General features: G+C 28.9%; 1 protein-coding gene across 1 annotated transcript in view; it reads left to right on the top strand.

The window, feature by feature from the left end:
- Positions 1-17,225, top strand: part of LOC136986983 (E3 ubiquitin-protein ligase MYCBP2-like) — a gene marked incomplete at its 3' end in the record, with an annotated part of 256,645 nt that overhangs the window by 92,932 nt on the left and 146,488 nt on the right. The window contains 4 exon segments of the mRNA XM_067284616.1: positions 559-686; positions 6,322-6,413; positions 8,208-8,342; positions 11,480-11,563. Coding sequence (XP_067140717.1) covers positions 559-686; positions 6,322-6,413; positions 8,208-8,342; positions 11,480-11,563 — 439 coding nt within the window.

The raw sequence follows: 17,225 nt of genomic DNA, 5'->3' as shown, positions 1-17,225 counted from the left end.
AACAGTAAGATAGACATCTGCATTTGTATTTAAAACATTTAAAATCTCAAAATAAATTGCTTTCTACAGGGTGAAAATTTTAAATTCCTCTGTAAAGGAAGGTCGTTCTTGAAATATTAAGATTAAAATTGGAGACAGGTAAACAAGAAGTACTACTATTCAATCCCACAGGGTTTTTTACAGTGTATTTAGTAGAGAAAGAGGTTACTGTCAAAAAATTATTTATTATTAATAAGTTTTAGTACAGTTCAAAAGGGTTACATTGCTACTTATTTTTACAATTTATTTATTAAATTAAGTTAATTTTAGTTTAATCTGATCATAAATTAATTGAGAAAGTCTAATTATTAGTTCTTAATTATCAAATTATTTATTTGTATTGCATTATAAAAATAAAATATTTTGAATATAAAAATGATATCACAATTCAAATACAAGTTTGTATATTCATTCATATTTCATTAAGTTTTTAACTTGAAATTTATATTTTTATTAAAATAATATAAGACAATTATATAAATAATAATAATAACAATAGTGAAAATGATTATTATTCAGGTCACGGTGGAGGATGGGGATATTCTGGTCATTCAATCGAAGCAATTCGTTTTATGGCCGATACCGATATTCTGTTGGGAGGATTTGGATTATTTGGAGGAAGAGGTGAATATACTGCAAAATTAAAGGTAATTATAGTTTAGGATGTGTATATAATTCAAGTTCATAATTGTTTTAAAATAATAGCAATATTTTATTATTTTTATGATATCAAAGTTTTCAAAAACAAATAGGAATATCTTTAAATAAAGTTAGATTAAACTGCTTTTGTTTAATTAAAGATTTTTTAAATTCTGTTTTTAAGAATTTCTGTATATAAAAATATTCCAAAACATATTCTGATAGCAAATACAGTAAATTGATTTATTTTATGATAGAGAAGAGATTCAGAAATCAAAATTAATAAAAAGAAGTTTGTTACTTCAAAAATTTTCATTGTAGATCTGTTAACAACATAGGAATTTGTTTAGTGATATACCTTAAAAACTGTTTACAAACTTTCCCACCAGTGCACAGTGGGGCCAAATCCCAAAAAGCTGGCCAAAAGTCAAAAGCATTATAAATTTGGCTGAAAGTCAGTACTCGGGTTTTCAGGGTTGCTGATTACGAATCCGAAGTCAAAATTTGAAATAAAAACAAAATGGCGGATTTAACACGAACCACTTTTATAGAAAAATACAAAATAAATCCATACATTATATAATATGATAAAACATAAAATTGGTTGATTAAAAGTTCATGCATTGTCATCCAAAGAATAATTTGATTTGCTATCAGGTGATTCAACTTTGAAATTGCTGGAGCTTCCTGTACTTGCTAGTATATGTCAGGGGTGGCCAACTTTTGTGTACATAAGATCTACTTTTTATCTTAAAAATGTGTCGCGATCGACTTGTTGTCATAGGCATAGTCTAAGTGGAGAGGGGAGGTGTGTAATACATACTATGTTTATACACTGTTTTTCAGTACGAGGTGCACTCCTGCGAGCTATGGGTAGATAAGCAAAATATATTCAAAACTATTTTTCTATTTTTTAAACCACTTATTAAGTTCTCGAGATATAAGGCTCATAAAAAAATAAATTTCCAGATCCAACTTTTGATATTTGCAGCTACCAGTTCATTTCGTACAGGCGGTACCTAAAAAAATCTTTCAAGATAGATTTTTAGTAACTTACAATATAATTTAATTTTTTTTATCAATTGCAATGTATAAGTTATGGTACTATTTGTTCGTAAATATGAAAAAGTACAGTATGGCTGATAATTTGATTGAAGATTATCATGGAAAAATGATATAAGACTTTTAGATTTATTCTTTGTTAATCTGTCGATCGCGGAGTGCACATCGTACTGAAACACTCTGTATATCTACCTACGTAAAAAACAACATAATTATTTAACGGGCCAAAAGACTCACATTCAGGGGAAATAAATCAACATGAATAATTATTAACAATATTTGTTAATTCGAATTAGCTAGAGATAAAGACAGATTTGGAATCTATTTTATTACCTTAATAATAATGGGAGAAATAGTAATAATATTGTTAATACATGATCTAAAGAAAAGAAGCTACCGTATGACAGTACCAAATATTCAAGCTAAATGGCTGTGTTTTTCTATGAGTCGAGTCATAACTGCATGCATTTTTTTTTTTTTTTTAACTCTTTCCACCCTGTGGGCACTAAGAGGGCCTCTTTTAGGACCATTATGGGTTCGGCCAGGCCCACAATGGGGCGACCGGGTGGTGAGGGACGGGGCCCGACATATCCGAACAGACCATCCCCCGAAAAATTTCTGGGGATTATTCGACCTGTTCGGATTTGATCCCGGGTCCCCCAGAGCGGTAGGCTGCCATCTTGACCGCTCGGCCATCCGGCCGTCAACTGCATGCATACTGCTGCGTTTGCTTGTTACGTTCAGGCGTTGCATTCAGTTACAAGTGTAACACATAAAGTAAAGACATCGCGAGCGGTCGACCAAAATTGGCTTCGCGATCGACCGGTCGATCGCGATCGACTTGTTGGCCACCCCTGGTATATGTGGTGCAACTAACAATAAAACTGCTTCTGGGAGCAACGACTTTGAGTTTTTTCGAGGTAATTCGCGCAAACTCGAAATAAATGGATCAGATGTTAATAGTAAGCATAAAATAATGTCTTCCGTTGTTTTGGCTCGTTAATATTTTCTTGCAAAATCTTCTCGAAACTTTTTAATGTATTTATTAGTAGACTCTTGAGCATCTTCAGACATCTGCCCTATTGGTAATACCGATGAATTTATCACTTCTGCGCCATGAATCAATATCTTATGTACCGAAGTTGGCATGTAGAACCATGGATATAACTGCACAAAGTAGCAAGCTGTCTGTAAGGCATAATCTTGAAATTTTATGAAATTGATTTCATGGCCACACGAAATTGTCTACAATATGACATGGAAACACTTAATCAAGTCCTCATCAACCCCTGTAATAGCAGCAGAAATGCTTGAGTTTTCAAAAAATCGTCGAGCAGTATTCCTGTCATTCGAGCTACCAAAACCAGGCTGTGGTTGATCGACTATTAGACCCAATTCTATACAGAAACCCTTCTGTATATTCGTTTTTCGGATTTTTATTTGTTCCTTTTCTTTATCACTACGCTCTTGCCACTTTTTGATTTCAAGCTTATATGCTACATGCAAACAACATTCAAAAAACCGTATCCATGCATGCAAAGTTGATAATCCAAACTGTAATTGATCTTCAGAGACTTCCTTTTCTAGAATTGCATCGATATTGTTAAAGTCTTTTGAAGTTGCTTGCTTTGTATAAATAGCATCGTTGAGTAGACATATTATGCGGGATAGCATTACAAACTTTACCATCTATCATGGTGAAAGCAAGTCGGAAAGAAACTCTTATTTCTTTTCTGTCTATGACCTTTTCGAAAGGGACAAGATTGTTCTCTTGCTGTTTAATATACTCCATTTTGTCACGAGTGGCTTCAGGACTCTGATGAAAAAATTGGATCCTAATTGGTCTACAAAAACGAGGAGATGATGGCCTCGGATTTTTCCATACAACAAGTCTAGTGTTTGTTTCTTGGTCATCTGATACAAGCTACAGTGGAATGATTGAGGTAAAAAAAATATTAGCATTGGACTTGCTTCCATCATCATTGGTAAACTTTTGCTTGTACATACTTTGGCCAGAAGTGCCATTGCAGCCCCACTTACAAATTAAATTAAAGTTGCAAACATTTTCAGGAGACAAACTTTTGACAACATCCATTTGTGTTAATAATAGATTTTGTACATAATAAATGATATTGACTGACTGACTGTGTTAATAATAATATCAGCTGTGTGATTCAGCAAAGTTTGCAATCTTACCTCAGCACTACATTCATTGACAGAGATATCTGACTTAGGCGGATAACATTTGAGCTTTGCTTCATATGGTAAATTTATACAGTGGAAATAAATTACAGCTGTTCTCTTTGCTTCTATTATGAAGCCCCTGATATTGTGATTTTGATAATTTTAGTTCCACTATGAGTGACAGAGCAGCATTGGCAGATAAAGTTGTTTCTTGAATCGTATCTATGGACTCCTCATACTTCTTGCTTTAGATGGGCTTCCCAATCCCACCTCATGGACAATTTTTGCAGCATCTAATTTCCCAGATGATTGAAGGCTCATTTGAGTTGCATACATCAATTCTTCCATACTATTTCTTGCACGTAATTCTTCAGTCCTCCTTTGTTTTGTCCGGTCACTAGACTCTGCAAATTCTGAAGAAGGCCGACCCAAATTATGGGATTTTTCTGAAGATTGTTTAGTTTCTTTGAAAGAAACAAACACGCTCAACCATTCAGAAAATTTTTGCAGAAATTTGCCTTCATTTCTTGTTACTTGCTGCCACTTTTTATGCAAGTCATGCAGAGGACAGGTTTTACATTGTCTGATAGAACAAAAGGGCATTGCAATTTAACAGACATGAACTTTTTGATCTCTACATACATTTCAGTCGCATTGTCATTCAAATGACCTTTCAATATCGAAAAAATTTCCTCTCTTGTTAGGCCACATGCTTCACATTCATCAGCAACAGATTCTGAAATTGGAAAATAAAATATCTATATAGATGGATAATTCCGTATTCAACCTCATTACTATTATTTATTCCAAAATATTATTTGTAAAGAAAAAGAAATTATTCATAAAGGTGAATTATGTATCATAGAACTCAATACAATAAAGACCACAGACAAATTCAAGGAAAAGAGCAAAACATTCCGCGTCGTTAATGTACAAAATTCAGAAAACTATGTTTTACATTGCAAGAACTTGCACCAATGACACAATAGCAGCTAGTTGCAGCTAGTTTTAATTTTTTTCATTCAATAATAGTTCCATCTACAACATGCGATCGGTTCAGTGGCAGAACTCTACAGAATTTATGAACTTATCTCTGTGTTTAAAATTTTCCGTTGTAATCTTCCGTTCATTTTCGTATAAATTATTCGTTTACTGTGATCACATAAACTATTATTATTAATTTTGTGTTACATAATGATATTCTACTTACTTGCAGTTGCTGATTCCATTTTTTAAATTTAAAATTGATTGCTTTTTAGAGATTTAGCACCATCTTGAATATAGTGTAGAAATCTTTGCTTACTGTACGACGCATCTAGCTCGATTGAAGGTCCACTTTCAACTAAACTACAATAGCAGGTACAAGGAATAGGGGGAGCTAAAATCTAGAATTCAACCTTCGGACTCTTACCCAACCTAACCCACAACTAGAAATTACCAGAACTTAAACTCTATTTTTTGACTTTTGGCCAGCTTTTTGGGATTTGGCTCCACTGTGCAGTGGATGAATGTACAAAACCACCAAACACTGATAATTGATTGTGGGTTTGCATCTGATTTATGGGCTGGCCATGTGGAATTTTCTGGTGTATATTAATTAACATATCTAACAACTAAATAGGGGCCGGTTTCCTATAGAAAGTCCTCTTGGAAGTATCCCCTTGGCAGATTGCCTGTGTGTTGCATTGCCACATCCCATCAAACAAAATTAAAAACACTGAACACTGGTATAATGGGCTAGCCAAATGGATTTTACTGGGTTTTCTTCATGTTTTAAAACCTAAATAGCCAGTTTCCCATAAAAAGACCTCTCAAAAATATTCCCCCTTGGCAAATTGCTTGTATGTTGCATTGCTTTTTCTTGTCAATCTTACAATACTACTATTTGTAAAATCAATTGGGATTCAATTATAATTCAATTATTGAATAATAAACCATTTTATTAACATTAAGATTAATTTTTTAATAATATCTTACGGATATTGTAAATATTTTTTCATATGATAAAAGTTTTTGAATAACCAAAATCATTATTATTTAAATAAAAATATACAGTAATGTAAGTTGTTCACAAATTCCAGAATTGTGTGTGTCTGGAAACCAAAATTATTTATTATCAAACATTTTTAATCTCAAGAATTTGATTCAAATAGTCAAATTTGTTTCTACATACTTCTCTTATTAATATCTTTAGTAAGTTCTTACTTAACATTAATTTCTTTAATATTTTAAACATAGACCAAAGATAATTTAGAATATATATTAAAATAAATAAAACCATTGTTGTTTTAATAGATAAATTTTTTAATGGAGCAACTGAACTATTTATAATATGAAAATATCAGGTTGATGCTTTAATTTTATTAATGGTATTTATTGTTTTTTTTAAAAAATAAGTTATTTGACATTGGAATTGAAGGAGGTGATCAAGAAACTGATGGTGAATTATTAGCAGAAACAGAAGAAATTCCTTATGAATGCGGAGCAAGGTATAGTTATTAAATATTGTTTTTTATTGAATGCTACCTACTGTTAAAGTTTATTTAAATCTTTTTGATCCATGATCAAAATTTAACAGAATCTTACTAATATTTTTAGTTTATTCATTTTTTAAATAGAATATTAATTGTTTTACTATTTTAGATTTCCTACATTATTTTACTATTTAATACATTTATGGCAAAAATAATTTGTTATTAATGTGTGGTTGTAATTAACATTTCTTTATTCAGGGCACTCTGTAGCTGTAATTAATAGGAGGATTGAGACCAAAATTTCTATACAGACTATGCACAGGTGCAGAAAAAGATTTTGCATAAAACATTTAGTTCAAAAACATCTGCTAGGAAGTGTTTTGGCATATATTGTTTATCGTGGAAATTTTGCAACTTTGGCATAAAGGATTATATTACACCTCAAGTGCAACACATCACTGGATAGTAGTTGCAGTCAGCTGTAGGTGAATGCAACTACTATCCAGGTGTAGAATGTGTAGAACATACTGTTCATCACCTTCAAATTTTACACATGAATAATGGCACACACAGAAACATTTGTTATATCATTAAATAGCCTCTAAAGAAGGCATGTTCCTTGTAGAATGAATAAATACATTTTCATTGTGTTTTTATTGTTTTGTTTATTTTCCTGTAAATTGCTCTCTAGTGGAAGTTGTTGAACTAAATTTTGTTTTGCAGAATCTTTTTCTGTATTCTTTTCACAGTCTGTGTACAAATTTTAGTGTCAGTCTGATTATTGGTTACAGCTACAGAGTGCTCTGAATAGGGAAACTTTAATTATGGCCACTGTATATGTTAGACAGCTGGATGCCTGAGATGTCTGTGGTGTCGCCTACCACTGGGAGTCTTGGCATAAATTTCAAGCAGCATAAATTCCTGGAATAAAAACTCCAGAATTTTTTATGTATAGTCCATTCCAAATATGTTGGGTACCATCTCTTTCCATCCAGTTTTTCTCAGTATGGGTTTGGCTGTACTTACAATGGATATTATTAGTGTCCACAAGGCAGAAAGAGTAATGATACACATAATTATTATGAATTATTAAATGACTGCTGTTATAAATTGCTTTAATTCTGCATGAAATTAAAATGTTAAAAAATTTTTCTAAACAAAAGAATTTCTTAATGTAATTTATTAAAATATTACTATGATATGAATTATTTATTTAATAATTCTGTTAGTTTTCTTCAATGGGTTTTTATTTAAGCAGCCTTTCATTAATGTTGTACAGCCTGCTTCAAAAGTCACATTATTCAAAATTTAAACACACCATATACCTACAGGATGTGCGAAAAGTTACTGTACAGTGGGAAATTTGTAATGACATTAAATATATTTATATATATGGCATTGCATGTGAGACTTATACATCTAATAGGCCAACTTACAGGTCTTGTATGGGTCTAATATTTTACATATAACTTCAATGTCGTCACAAATTTCTTACTGTACAGTGACTTTTTGGACATCCTGTCGTAAATTGGAAAGGTTTTTGGCTCTTTTTGATTTTATTGTCCTGTTGGATGTTTTTCCTTTTAGCTTATTTACATTATTGAACTTTATTTTCCGTTATCATTGTATGCAAGAGTACAAGAACAGTTCCAGAAAAAACTATTTTGATGTTTATCTAAGTAAAATGACAATTTCAAGTGTTCTTATTTGTTTTTATATACCATAAATATACTTAATTTGGGCAAGAAGACTTGAATTAACATATAATTTTATGTATGTATATAATATATATGATAATTAATATTTCAGACAAAAGTTTCCAATGTTGTTTGATGAGCCAGTATCTATTCAAGCAAACCGATGGTATGTGGCTTGGTCTAGGATATCTGGTCCGAGCAGTGATTGTGGATCGAGTGGTCAATCTGTTGTAACAACTGAAGATCAGTTAGTATCAGTTTCATTTATAAAAACTTTTTTTTTTATAAATGTATGAACTATTTATTTTGAAAGTGGGCCTAAGTCCATTTATGTTAAAATTGAGATATTTAAGGGTTTTGCATTTTAATAAATTTAAAAATATTGGTAACTAATAAAATGGTAGTATATTGTTTTTGTGTTTCTAAGGGTGTATAATTTATCAACCCAATTAGCATTATTAACATTGTTTAAAAAATATTATGTTTTTGATGGATATAAATGGACTTAAGACTCTTTCAAAATTAATGAAATAACTTTTCTAATTCTTAAAAAGGCATAAGTCTGGAAAAAATAAATTTTCCTTGAAATAAAAAGAAATAATATTATTTTATGTCATAAAATTAAAAAATATTCAACTTTTATTCACTATTAAAAAAATGTTACATTAAAATGAATAATATTATGCAACTAATTAATTATTATTTTCAAATTTTCGTATGCAGGAGTGATTTAAAATAATTATGGTGTGCAAGTGGTATATAGTGTAATAGATCCATTAAATCATTGTATTTTAGCTTTGCGATTGACCTTGTTTTTTCGTACATTGGTGTCAACTCAATATTATTAAAGTTTCTTGGTTCCCCACAAGATAGTAAATCCACCATTTTGAATAGTGCATCTTCATTCATTGATGTCTTATAGAACATTTTATATGGTTCAGTTCTCAAAAATTGCATCCAACATATTTTCAACCAATTTACTCTTTCTCCATTAGTATTTTTTAACTTTCTAAAAATTGCATTCTTTAGAGGCTTAGTTGAAAAGAAACCCTCTTGTTTCATTTTGTTTAGAATGAACTTTTTTTTATGACTTCATAATATTCCTTAGGGACAAACAAACAAATTGTTTTTTTTTTTTTTAATGCCATTTCTACAACTTCAAAGTCTCTATCATTAGGTAGAAATGAATGCCCTGATAATAGGAACTCGTGGTCAATGACATCTACATTATGTTTGGCAAATTGGATAATTTTTAACCATGTCAAAGCTACTTTTATATTTCTGTTTTGTCCTGAACATGTTGCTGTAAGCTATAGTGTGCTTTTCATTCCCAAGATCTTTTAGATGTTTCAGGATATATGATGCTACTTCCTGTGAATGTGAATTCTGTATGTACTTGGTGATTTTTTATATACTTTTTAAAGATTTTTTAGGGGGTAAATTTATCAGGAAACTCAAGAAAAGTGGATTGCGGGTGCACAGTAGGGTTACCATTATCAGTTTGCATTACATTGGTAATCTTTCTTACTTGTTTGTGTTGATATATTATAATTATATATTTAATGGAATTATTATTATTTAAAAAATTATTATCTGAATTAATCGAGCAATACTACATTAACCCTTACCCAGCCAGGGTACTGAATGATCGTTACCCTATTAACAATCGATTTTTATAAAATTTATTGACAACAGATGTCAGCATCGTCTTGTTTATCGTCTGTTTCACATATTTTTGTCCAGGTGGTGTTTTGTTGACTTAAAAAATTTTAATTATTGGTCTTTTTTCTTAATTTTTCATTTTCTGATAATTTTTTATTTCATTTTTAGCATATTCATGCAATAATATTACTATAATAAGTTCATTAATGCTATAATAAGTTTATTCAGCTATAATATGTTAATGCATTATAAATATTCAAGTTATGACCTTCAGTTCTGATATTTTATATATTTTTTTAATTTATTTTTTAAATCTAAAATATCAGCAAATGTTACATCTATTGCTACTGGTAATCATATGTTTATTACAAAAATATATAATCTTGTTTGATATGAAATGAATAAAGTATATTAGTTCATTATATTATTTGAAAGCAGAATAAAGTTCAGATTTCGAACAAATGTTTGATATAATTTGCGATAATTTCACAACGAATACACGTACATGTATAAATGTTATATCAAATTGTACAGAACAATATTCTACCTCGTTCTGGCTCAGTGACAATAAGAATGAAGTAGCCAGACAATGTTAATTGTCTGGCTACTTCATTCTTATTGTCACTTGAAAATTTGTTACTTCAAAAGTAACAAATTTTCGAGTTTGAATGTCAGTTATCATATGATATTTTTTTTTTCTGATAAATTTTTCAAACAAACTTTATTGAAAAATGTCGTATTTAAAACTAACTATATTGATAAATATATGTGATTTTTTTCATATGAATAAAATAATAATTTAATTTTTGGTGAATTTTTAAAATAATATTGCCTGATTCACCTATTTTGCCCTTGGCCATTTTACAAAATAAGGGGGCGTGGCAAACGGCAGGCTAAGGGTTAAGATATAAAACACTGATCCGAAACAATTTAAAATCCACTTTTTACAAAACACAGTTAACATTTTTCTGTCAGCTGATAAGTGCTTTTTATACATTTCGTCCAAGATATTTTCCACACAAACATGAAAAAGCCGAAAAATTCTGTTTTTTAATTAATTTGTTTACATCATGTGATACAGATATGATAGGATATGTAAGGATGGATCAATAAATAACCAGCTGGGACAACCAGCAGTGGTATTGCTTTTGGCTGGTTACTTATTAATCCATCCTTTATAAATTGTTTCCATCTATTTAACCAAATTTAGAATTGATTAAAGTCAATCAAATGGTTTCATAGTACCTACTACTTGAGGGATTTGATTTTGAATTTCATTCAGAGGCAATGTTGATTCTGGATGAGTTCAATCTGTAATAGGATCAGGTAGCACCAATCGCTGGTGCTATCTTATTCTATTACAGATTGTGCTTTGTAAACTAGGGCATTAAAGTTATACAGCTGACCTTAACAGATAGCGTTACAGTTGGCCATATATAGATGTAATGTACTGATATTTTGTATTTATTAATCAAATGCAATTTTTAGCTAATCAGAATTAATTAATTGTAAAAATTATATTTTAATGAAACTTTTTATATAATTATATACAAATGGTCTTCTATAATCTTGGAGTTGATATCACTATATAACATCATCATTTTTTAATTAAAAAATATGTATGAAGAAAATATAATGTATAAATTTAAATTAATATAATTATTTATATTAAAAAATTTACTTTAAAACATTGAAATAATTCAATATTTATTTTTTTTGTAGAGTTGTTTTTTATTTTAAAAGTTCAAAGAGATCAAATAATGGTACTGATGTTAACGCTGGTCAAATTCCTCAATTATTGTACAGGTTAGTTTATTTTATTATTAAATTATTAATTATAGTATATAATTTTAGGTCTATTTTATATATTGATAGTCTGATTTTTTAATTTATCATAGAATAAATATTTGATGTGAAATATTAATTGTTTTCATGCTAAAAATTTGATGTTATTAAAAGTTTATTTTGCTGTTCTGTTATAATGAGCCCTATAAAAAAATTATTGATTTATCTTAAGTAGTTAAAACCAATAAATTAAAGGCAGAATTTTAGTTTTTGATTATGGATATTTTATTAAAATTATTCTTTAATAAACCATTATCACATGTAAAATTTTAGCTCAATTTATTAGTTTTAACATGTAAATTTGGTTAGTTTGTCTTTCTACACACCACATTTCTTGATTCTAAGAGTTACTTTTTTCCCTCATTTTTACTTGTCTGAAATAGAGATGCATCTTAGAATTCAATGGCATCTTACATTAGCAAGCTGAAAACAGTCAGAAAGCATAATGAATAAACCATGTGATGTGTAATTGTATCAATAATAGATATTTTTGCCTATATGCAATGGTTACATTACAATCAGACTGCAATGCATATAGCAATCGCCAACCTATTCTCCAAACACATTTTTTATTTACCATGTTATTTTTTTGATTAATTTGGCTTTTTGTACCAACTTGGAATGAAAGGCTGACAAACAATACAAAAAATACAGTTTTTCTGTGACTGAGTTTCTCAGACAACTTTAGTTTTGTTTATTAACAGTAAAGTTATATCAGACCAAGACAGATTCATGTTCTGCAATACTCTTTCATCGAGTGACTTTTTTTTTCTGGACTGCTTTGACTATTCACCACACCAGTTGCCAGATGATAAAAGCAATCACCAGATGAATATAATTTTCACAAACTGCAAATTTTGTGACAGGCAGCATGACTGCTGCATTAGTTCAAATACACTTTATTGACAATGAGTGGTGAATTTAAACTTCTTTTTAACGTTTAAAATAATTTATAATTTTTGTTTTGAACCATAATATTTATAAATACAGGGTCTTCCAAAAAGAATGCTACCATTTTAAATTATCATAATTATGTTAATTATTGTTTGAGGACATTGTAATATACATCAAAACATTAAAAAACTGTCTTTTATATTTGTCCATTACTGTTCCTCATTGTGTACACCTTGTGTCACATGGCACACATTTAACCAATACTCAAATTCTTCTCACATTCACTACAGCATATCCATTATTATTTCTCCTACAGCAGCCACAGTTCTATAGCTCCTGCAGGTTACTCACATTGTATGATAACAAGTGATTCCACTTTGCAAACTAGAACACAAAAGCATCTTTTCTGTTGTAGAGCCACCATTTTTGTTTACTGCACTTCCAAGACATAGTAGATGACAAGATGTTTGAATGCAGATGGGAAATGAAACTTTGATAGTTACTCTGTTGATTGGTGTATTTTGCATACCTCTCAGATGATAATTAACATAATTACAGTAATTTAAAATGGTAGCATTAATAATTTTAGAAGACTCTGTATTTAGCTGGATTTCTTGTACTTATTACAAGATTTTTTTTTTAAATTTGAAATTGCACTGATTATTTAACTATAGTTTGGCAGAGAACAATACAATAAATATTACTAATGACTAATTACTAAAATCTGTGACTTAATCTCATATTTTATATACAGTTTTGTGTCTTGATGTTTCTTTATTATTGAAAATGAAAAAATATGTATTGTAAAGAGTTTGTATAATTATATTGTATGTAAATAACTAAGAATATCAACAATTTATTTTATTTGTTAAATTTACAGGAAAAATCTGATTAAATATTTGATTTCCACCTCCCTACAGAAACATATATCAAAAAAGCAAACAACAAACTCAAAAAATAAAAAAATACAAACAGATAACAAATCTTAAAAATGATAGTGCTTTTTTACATTTTATTTTAAAAACAGGAAGTTTAAGTTATAAAAATTCATCAAAATAATTAAGGTTTTTTTCAAAATACAGTAAAAGAAAGAACATTGGGATATATTTAGACAAAAAAAAAAGGAGTAAAAACGAAAGTAAATGAGTCAAGTTTTCTTGCTGGAATATGGAGTGAAAGCCAGTCTTGATAAACGAGACCATTAAAATATTTATAATATATTAGCCAGTCAAAATATTTAATTCTCTCAAAGAAAGATGGGAAGTCCAGGAAAACTCTAGTGATATTGGAGTCACGAGTGAAAGGCACACTTTGTATAAATGTAAGGTATATCTTATTAATAGCAGAAGTAATCCTGTGTAAGGAAAGGAAAGATGCAGTCATTGACCAGATGGGCAATTAGGATAATTAGTATAATTTGTTTTATTGAGAATTAAAATCAATCAGATGGGACATGTTAATTTCCTAAGGAGATATTAAGAATTTTATAACTAGTAAAAGAAAAATATGATTTCTGATTGTTTTATAAAATATAATCAAAAATGTTAAAATTATAATAATAATAATTTTATTTGCATTAAGGCTAAACCTTGTCACGGGGGGTTTAATGATTACAATATTTATTAGTGTACATTTTATATCCGACAAACAAACAATATGCATATTCGTTATAGTCATCCATAACGTTACATTAATAAATTTAGAAGAACATTAGTTTCTTTTAAACTGTTTTAGTTTGAGTAATGTAATTGGTAATCAATAATTTTAATTCTAATAATTTAACATATATTTTTTAGTTCTTTTGCAATTTGAATAAAAAAATCTGTTAATTTTAAACATTTGACTTAATGTAAGGTTGTTTAAGTTAGTTCTAAAGTCTTGATTTTTTTCTTGTATATAATATTTTTTTAATTTCATATTTTCGATAGTATGTATTTAGTCCTTCACAGTCTCTTAGTAAATGATTCAAAGAATATTTAATTGAGTTCCACCAATGGCATCTGTTTTTTTGTAAAATCAAAATAAGTATTATTAATATAAAGTGAATATTTATTGAGTTTTAATTGGATTAGTAATCGTTTTATATTCATATTGATATTAGCAGTTGTGATATTCGAATAAGACAGGATTTTTAAAACTTTGATATAACATGGATGATATGCTGAATGATATAGTGAGTTTTGGTCCATTATAATTGATTGGGAAAATGCTGATTCGATCATTAGTGAGTAGCCGTATTGCCAATCCAGTTCAGAATTATAAAATAAACTATTGGATACATTATAGAATTGTAGTAATTTATTAAATTTATATTGCCATAAATTTTTATTGTTGTCAGAGTTAGTGGTTTGATTTAGCATTATTTGATGTAAGAATCATATATTATCTTCATTAGTATTTTTTAACCTATAATAAAATTTAATCAGTCTCTTTAAATAAAACGGAAACAGTTGAAATCTATTTGTTTCGGCTCGAATTGCATATCCAGGAAACAGATCTTTCTATTTTATATAGTTTTCTTAAGTAAATAACATGGAATTTTCCTAAATCATGTAATAAATCTAGAGCCCATATTGGGCTTGCATAGTATATTGAAGGAATAATCAGCAGGTTAAATAGTTTCATCTGTAGTTTTATATTTGTATTTTTAGAGTTGCACATAAATTTATAACATTGTCTATTTAAGTAGTGAATTTTTTGGATAATTTCTTCAAGTGTGGTTGAAAATTACAATTCCAATTAAATTATATTCCTAAATATTTTATTTCATTTACTAAGGAGAGAGATTGGTTGTTTAAATAGAATGATTTTTCTTGCTTTGGAAGTTTGACAATGTTTCTAAATATAACAACATTGGATTTAGAAATATTAATCTTTAAAAACAGCGAATTCAGATAGTTGTTAATAATATTTAACTTGCGTTGTAAAGCGATTTTAGTTGGTGCTAATAATACAAGATCATCTGTGTATAATATATAGTGATAGGATTTTCCGGAGATTTGAATTCCTTTAGTATCATGTAGAAGTAATTTATCAATATCATATAAATAAAAATTAAACAGGTATGGCGATAGCGGTTCTCCTTGTAATAATCCACGGTTTAAGTTTAGTTCTGGAAATATTTGGTTATCGTGACTAATAGTAATTCTGTAGATTGAAAACAGTTTTGCAATAGTATTTGAGAATTTTTTCCAGAGCCACAGATTTGTAGTTTATTTATCAGAGTTGGAACATTGACTGAATTGAAAGCTTTGGATATATCGATGAAAGCTGAGTAGATTTTTCTATGTTTTTTTATTAAGTAGATTTGTATTATTGATATTAAGAAGAATAATGCCATTTCGATTCCTTTTGATTTTTTAAATGCGAATTGAAATCTCGAGTTCAAATTAAGTTCCTCTGTCCAATGTTGGAATCGTAAAGCCAGTATAGAAGTAAAGCATTTTTGTAGTGTTGTCAATAAGGCTATTGGACGATAATTTGCAGGGTCTTTTCTGTCTCCTTTTTTGTAAATCATTAATAATTTTGCTGTATTCCAAGTTTCCGGAAAGTTTGCTGAATTATAGAAAGAATTAAATAGTTCAAGCAGTACATGTTTTCCAGATGGTGGTAATAATTTTAAAAATTTCACTGTAATAAGGTTGATTCCCGGTGAGGACTTTGTTTTCATTTTATTAATTGGTACATCCAATTTGTCATAGGTAATTATCGAAGTCAAAATTTCATTATCTGAATTCATCGGCTCTATATTAGTTAAATTAGTTATAGCAGTTATTCTTTTAAAATAGGATGACCAGGTTAAAAAGTCAATTTGCGAATGATTCTCGGAATGATGTCTATGTAATTTTTGAACTGTTGACCAAAACAGAGAATTATCTTTATTTAACATTAGTTGATGTTCTAGATTTTTAAAATATTTTATTTTCTTGGATTTTAGCAGATTATGATGCATTGTTTTATGTTTCTTGTAATTTATAAGATTTACTTCATTTGACTTGTTCCTAAACTGCTTTAAGGCTTTATTTTTCTTTAGCTTGGAGATATAACATGTAAAATCATACCATGGTTTCTTGAACTTGAGTTTTTTTATTATTAAATTTTTTTATCTTAATGAATTTTTTAATTTGATTTTCCAATTGAGAATATATATCTATTCCATTACCCGATATGATTTTTGGCAAATTTTTAATTTTTTCTCCAATTAGCAGTTGAAAATTTAAATAATCATAATTATTTTATGGTAAGGTTGAAATTTATTATTATTAACTTGGATATTAGACACTTCAAAAACGGTCTTGACCAGGAAATGATCAGATAAGTCACAATTTAAAACTAAAATTTCTACACATAAATCAGATAGCAATTCGGAACATATTGTTAGATCTATTACAGAGCTTCCAGTATTAGTAACACAAGTAATTTCAGATGGATAGTCATTTTTTTATTCTTCCGTTAAAATTATTAGTTGCGATTGTTGAGTATATTTTATTAGTTGAATACCCAATCTGTTATAATTTTTATCTTTTGATTCTCGGTTAGAGTGAATTAGCTGATTTGGACCTTTATAATCTGAATCTATCATTTGTGCTATTCTAGAATTAAAATCACCAAGCAGCAATATATATGGAGAAATAATTTTCCATTTTTCAAGATTTTTAAATATATCATTTAGTAAGTCTGACTGATCTGGTGGAACATAAACTAGCATTACTATAATTAACTTTTTGAA

The sequence above is a fragment of the Centruroides vittatus genome, unplaced genomic scaffold (genome assembly GCF_030686945.1).
Source record: "Centruroides vittatus isolate TY-2023 unplaced genomic scaffold, ASM3068694v2 scaffold_1431, whole genome shotgun sequence".
Lineage (NCBI taxonomy): Eukaryota > Metazoa > Arthropoda > Arachnida > Scorpiones > Buthidae > Centruroides > Centruroides vittatus.
Note: the sequence above shows the minus strand (reverse complement) of the source record. Positions and strands in the feature narration are given on the sequence as shown.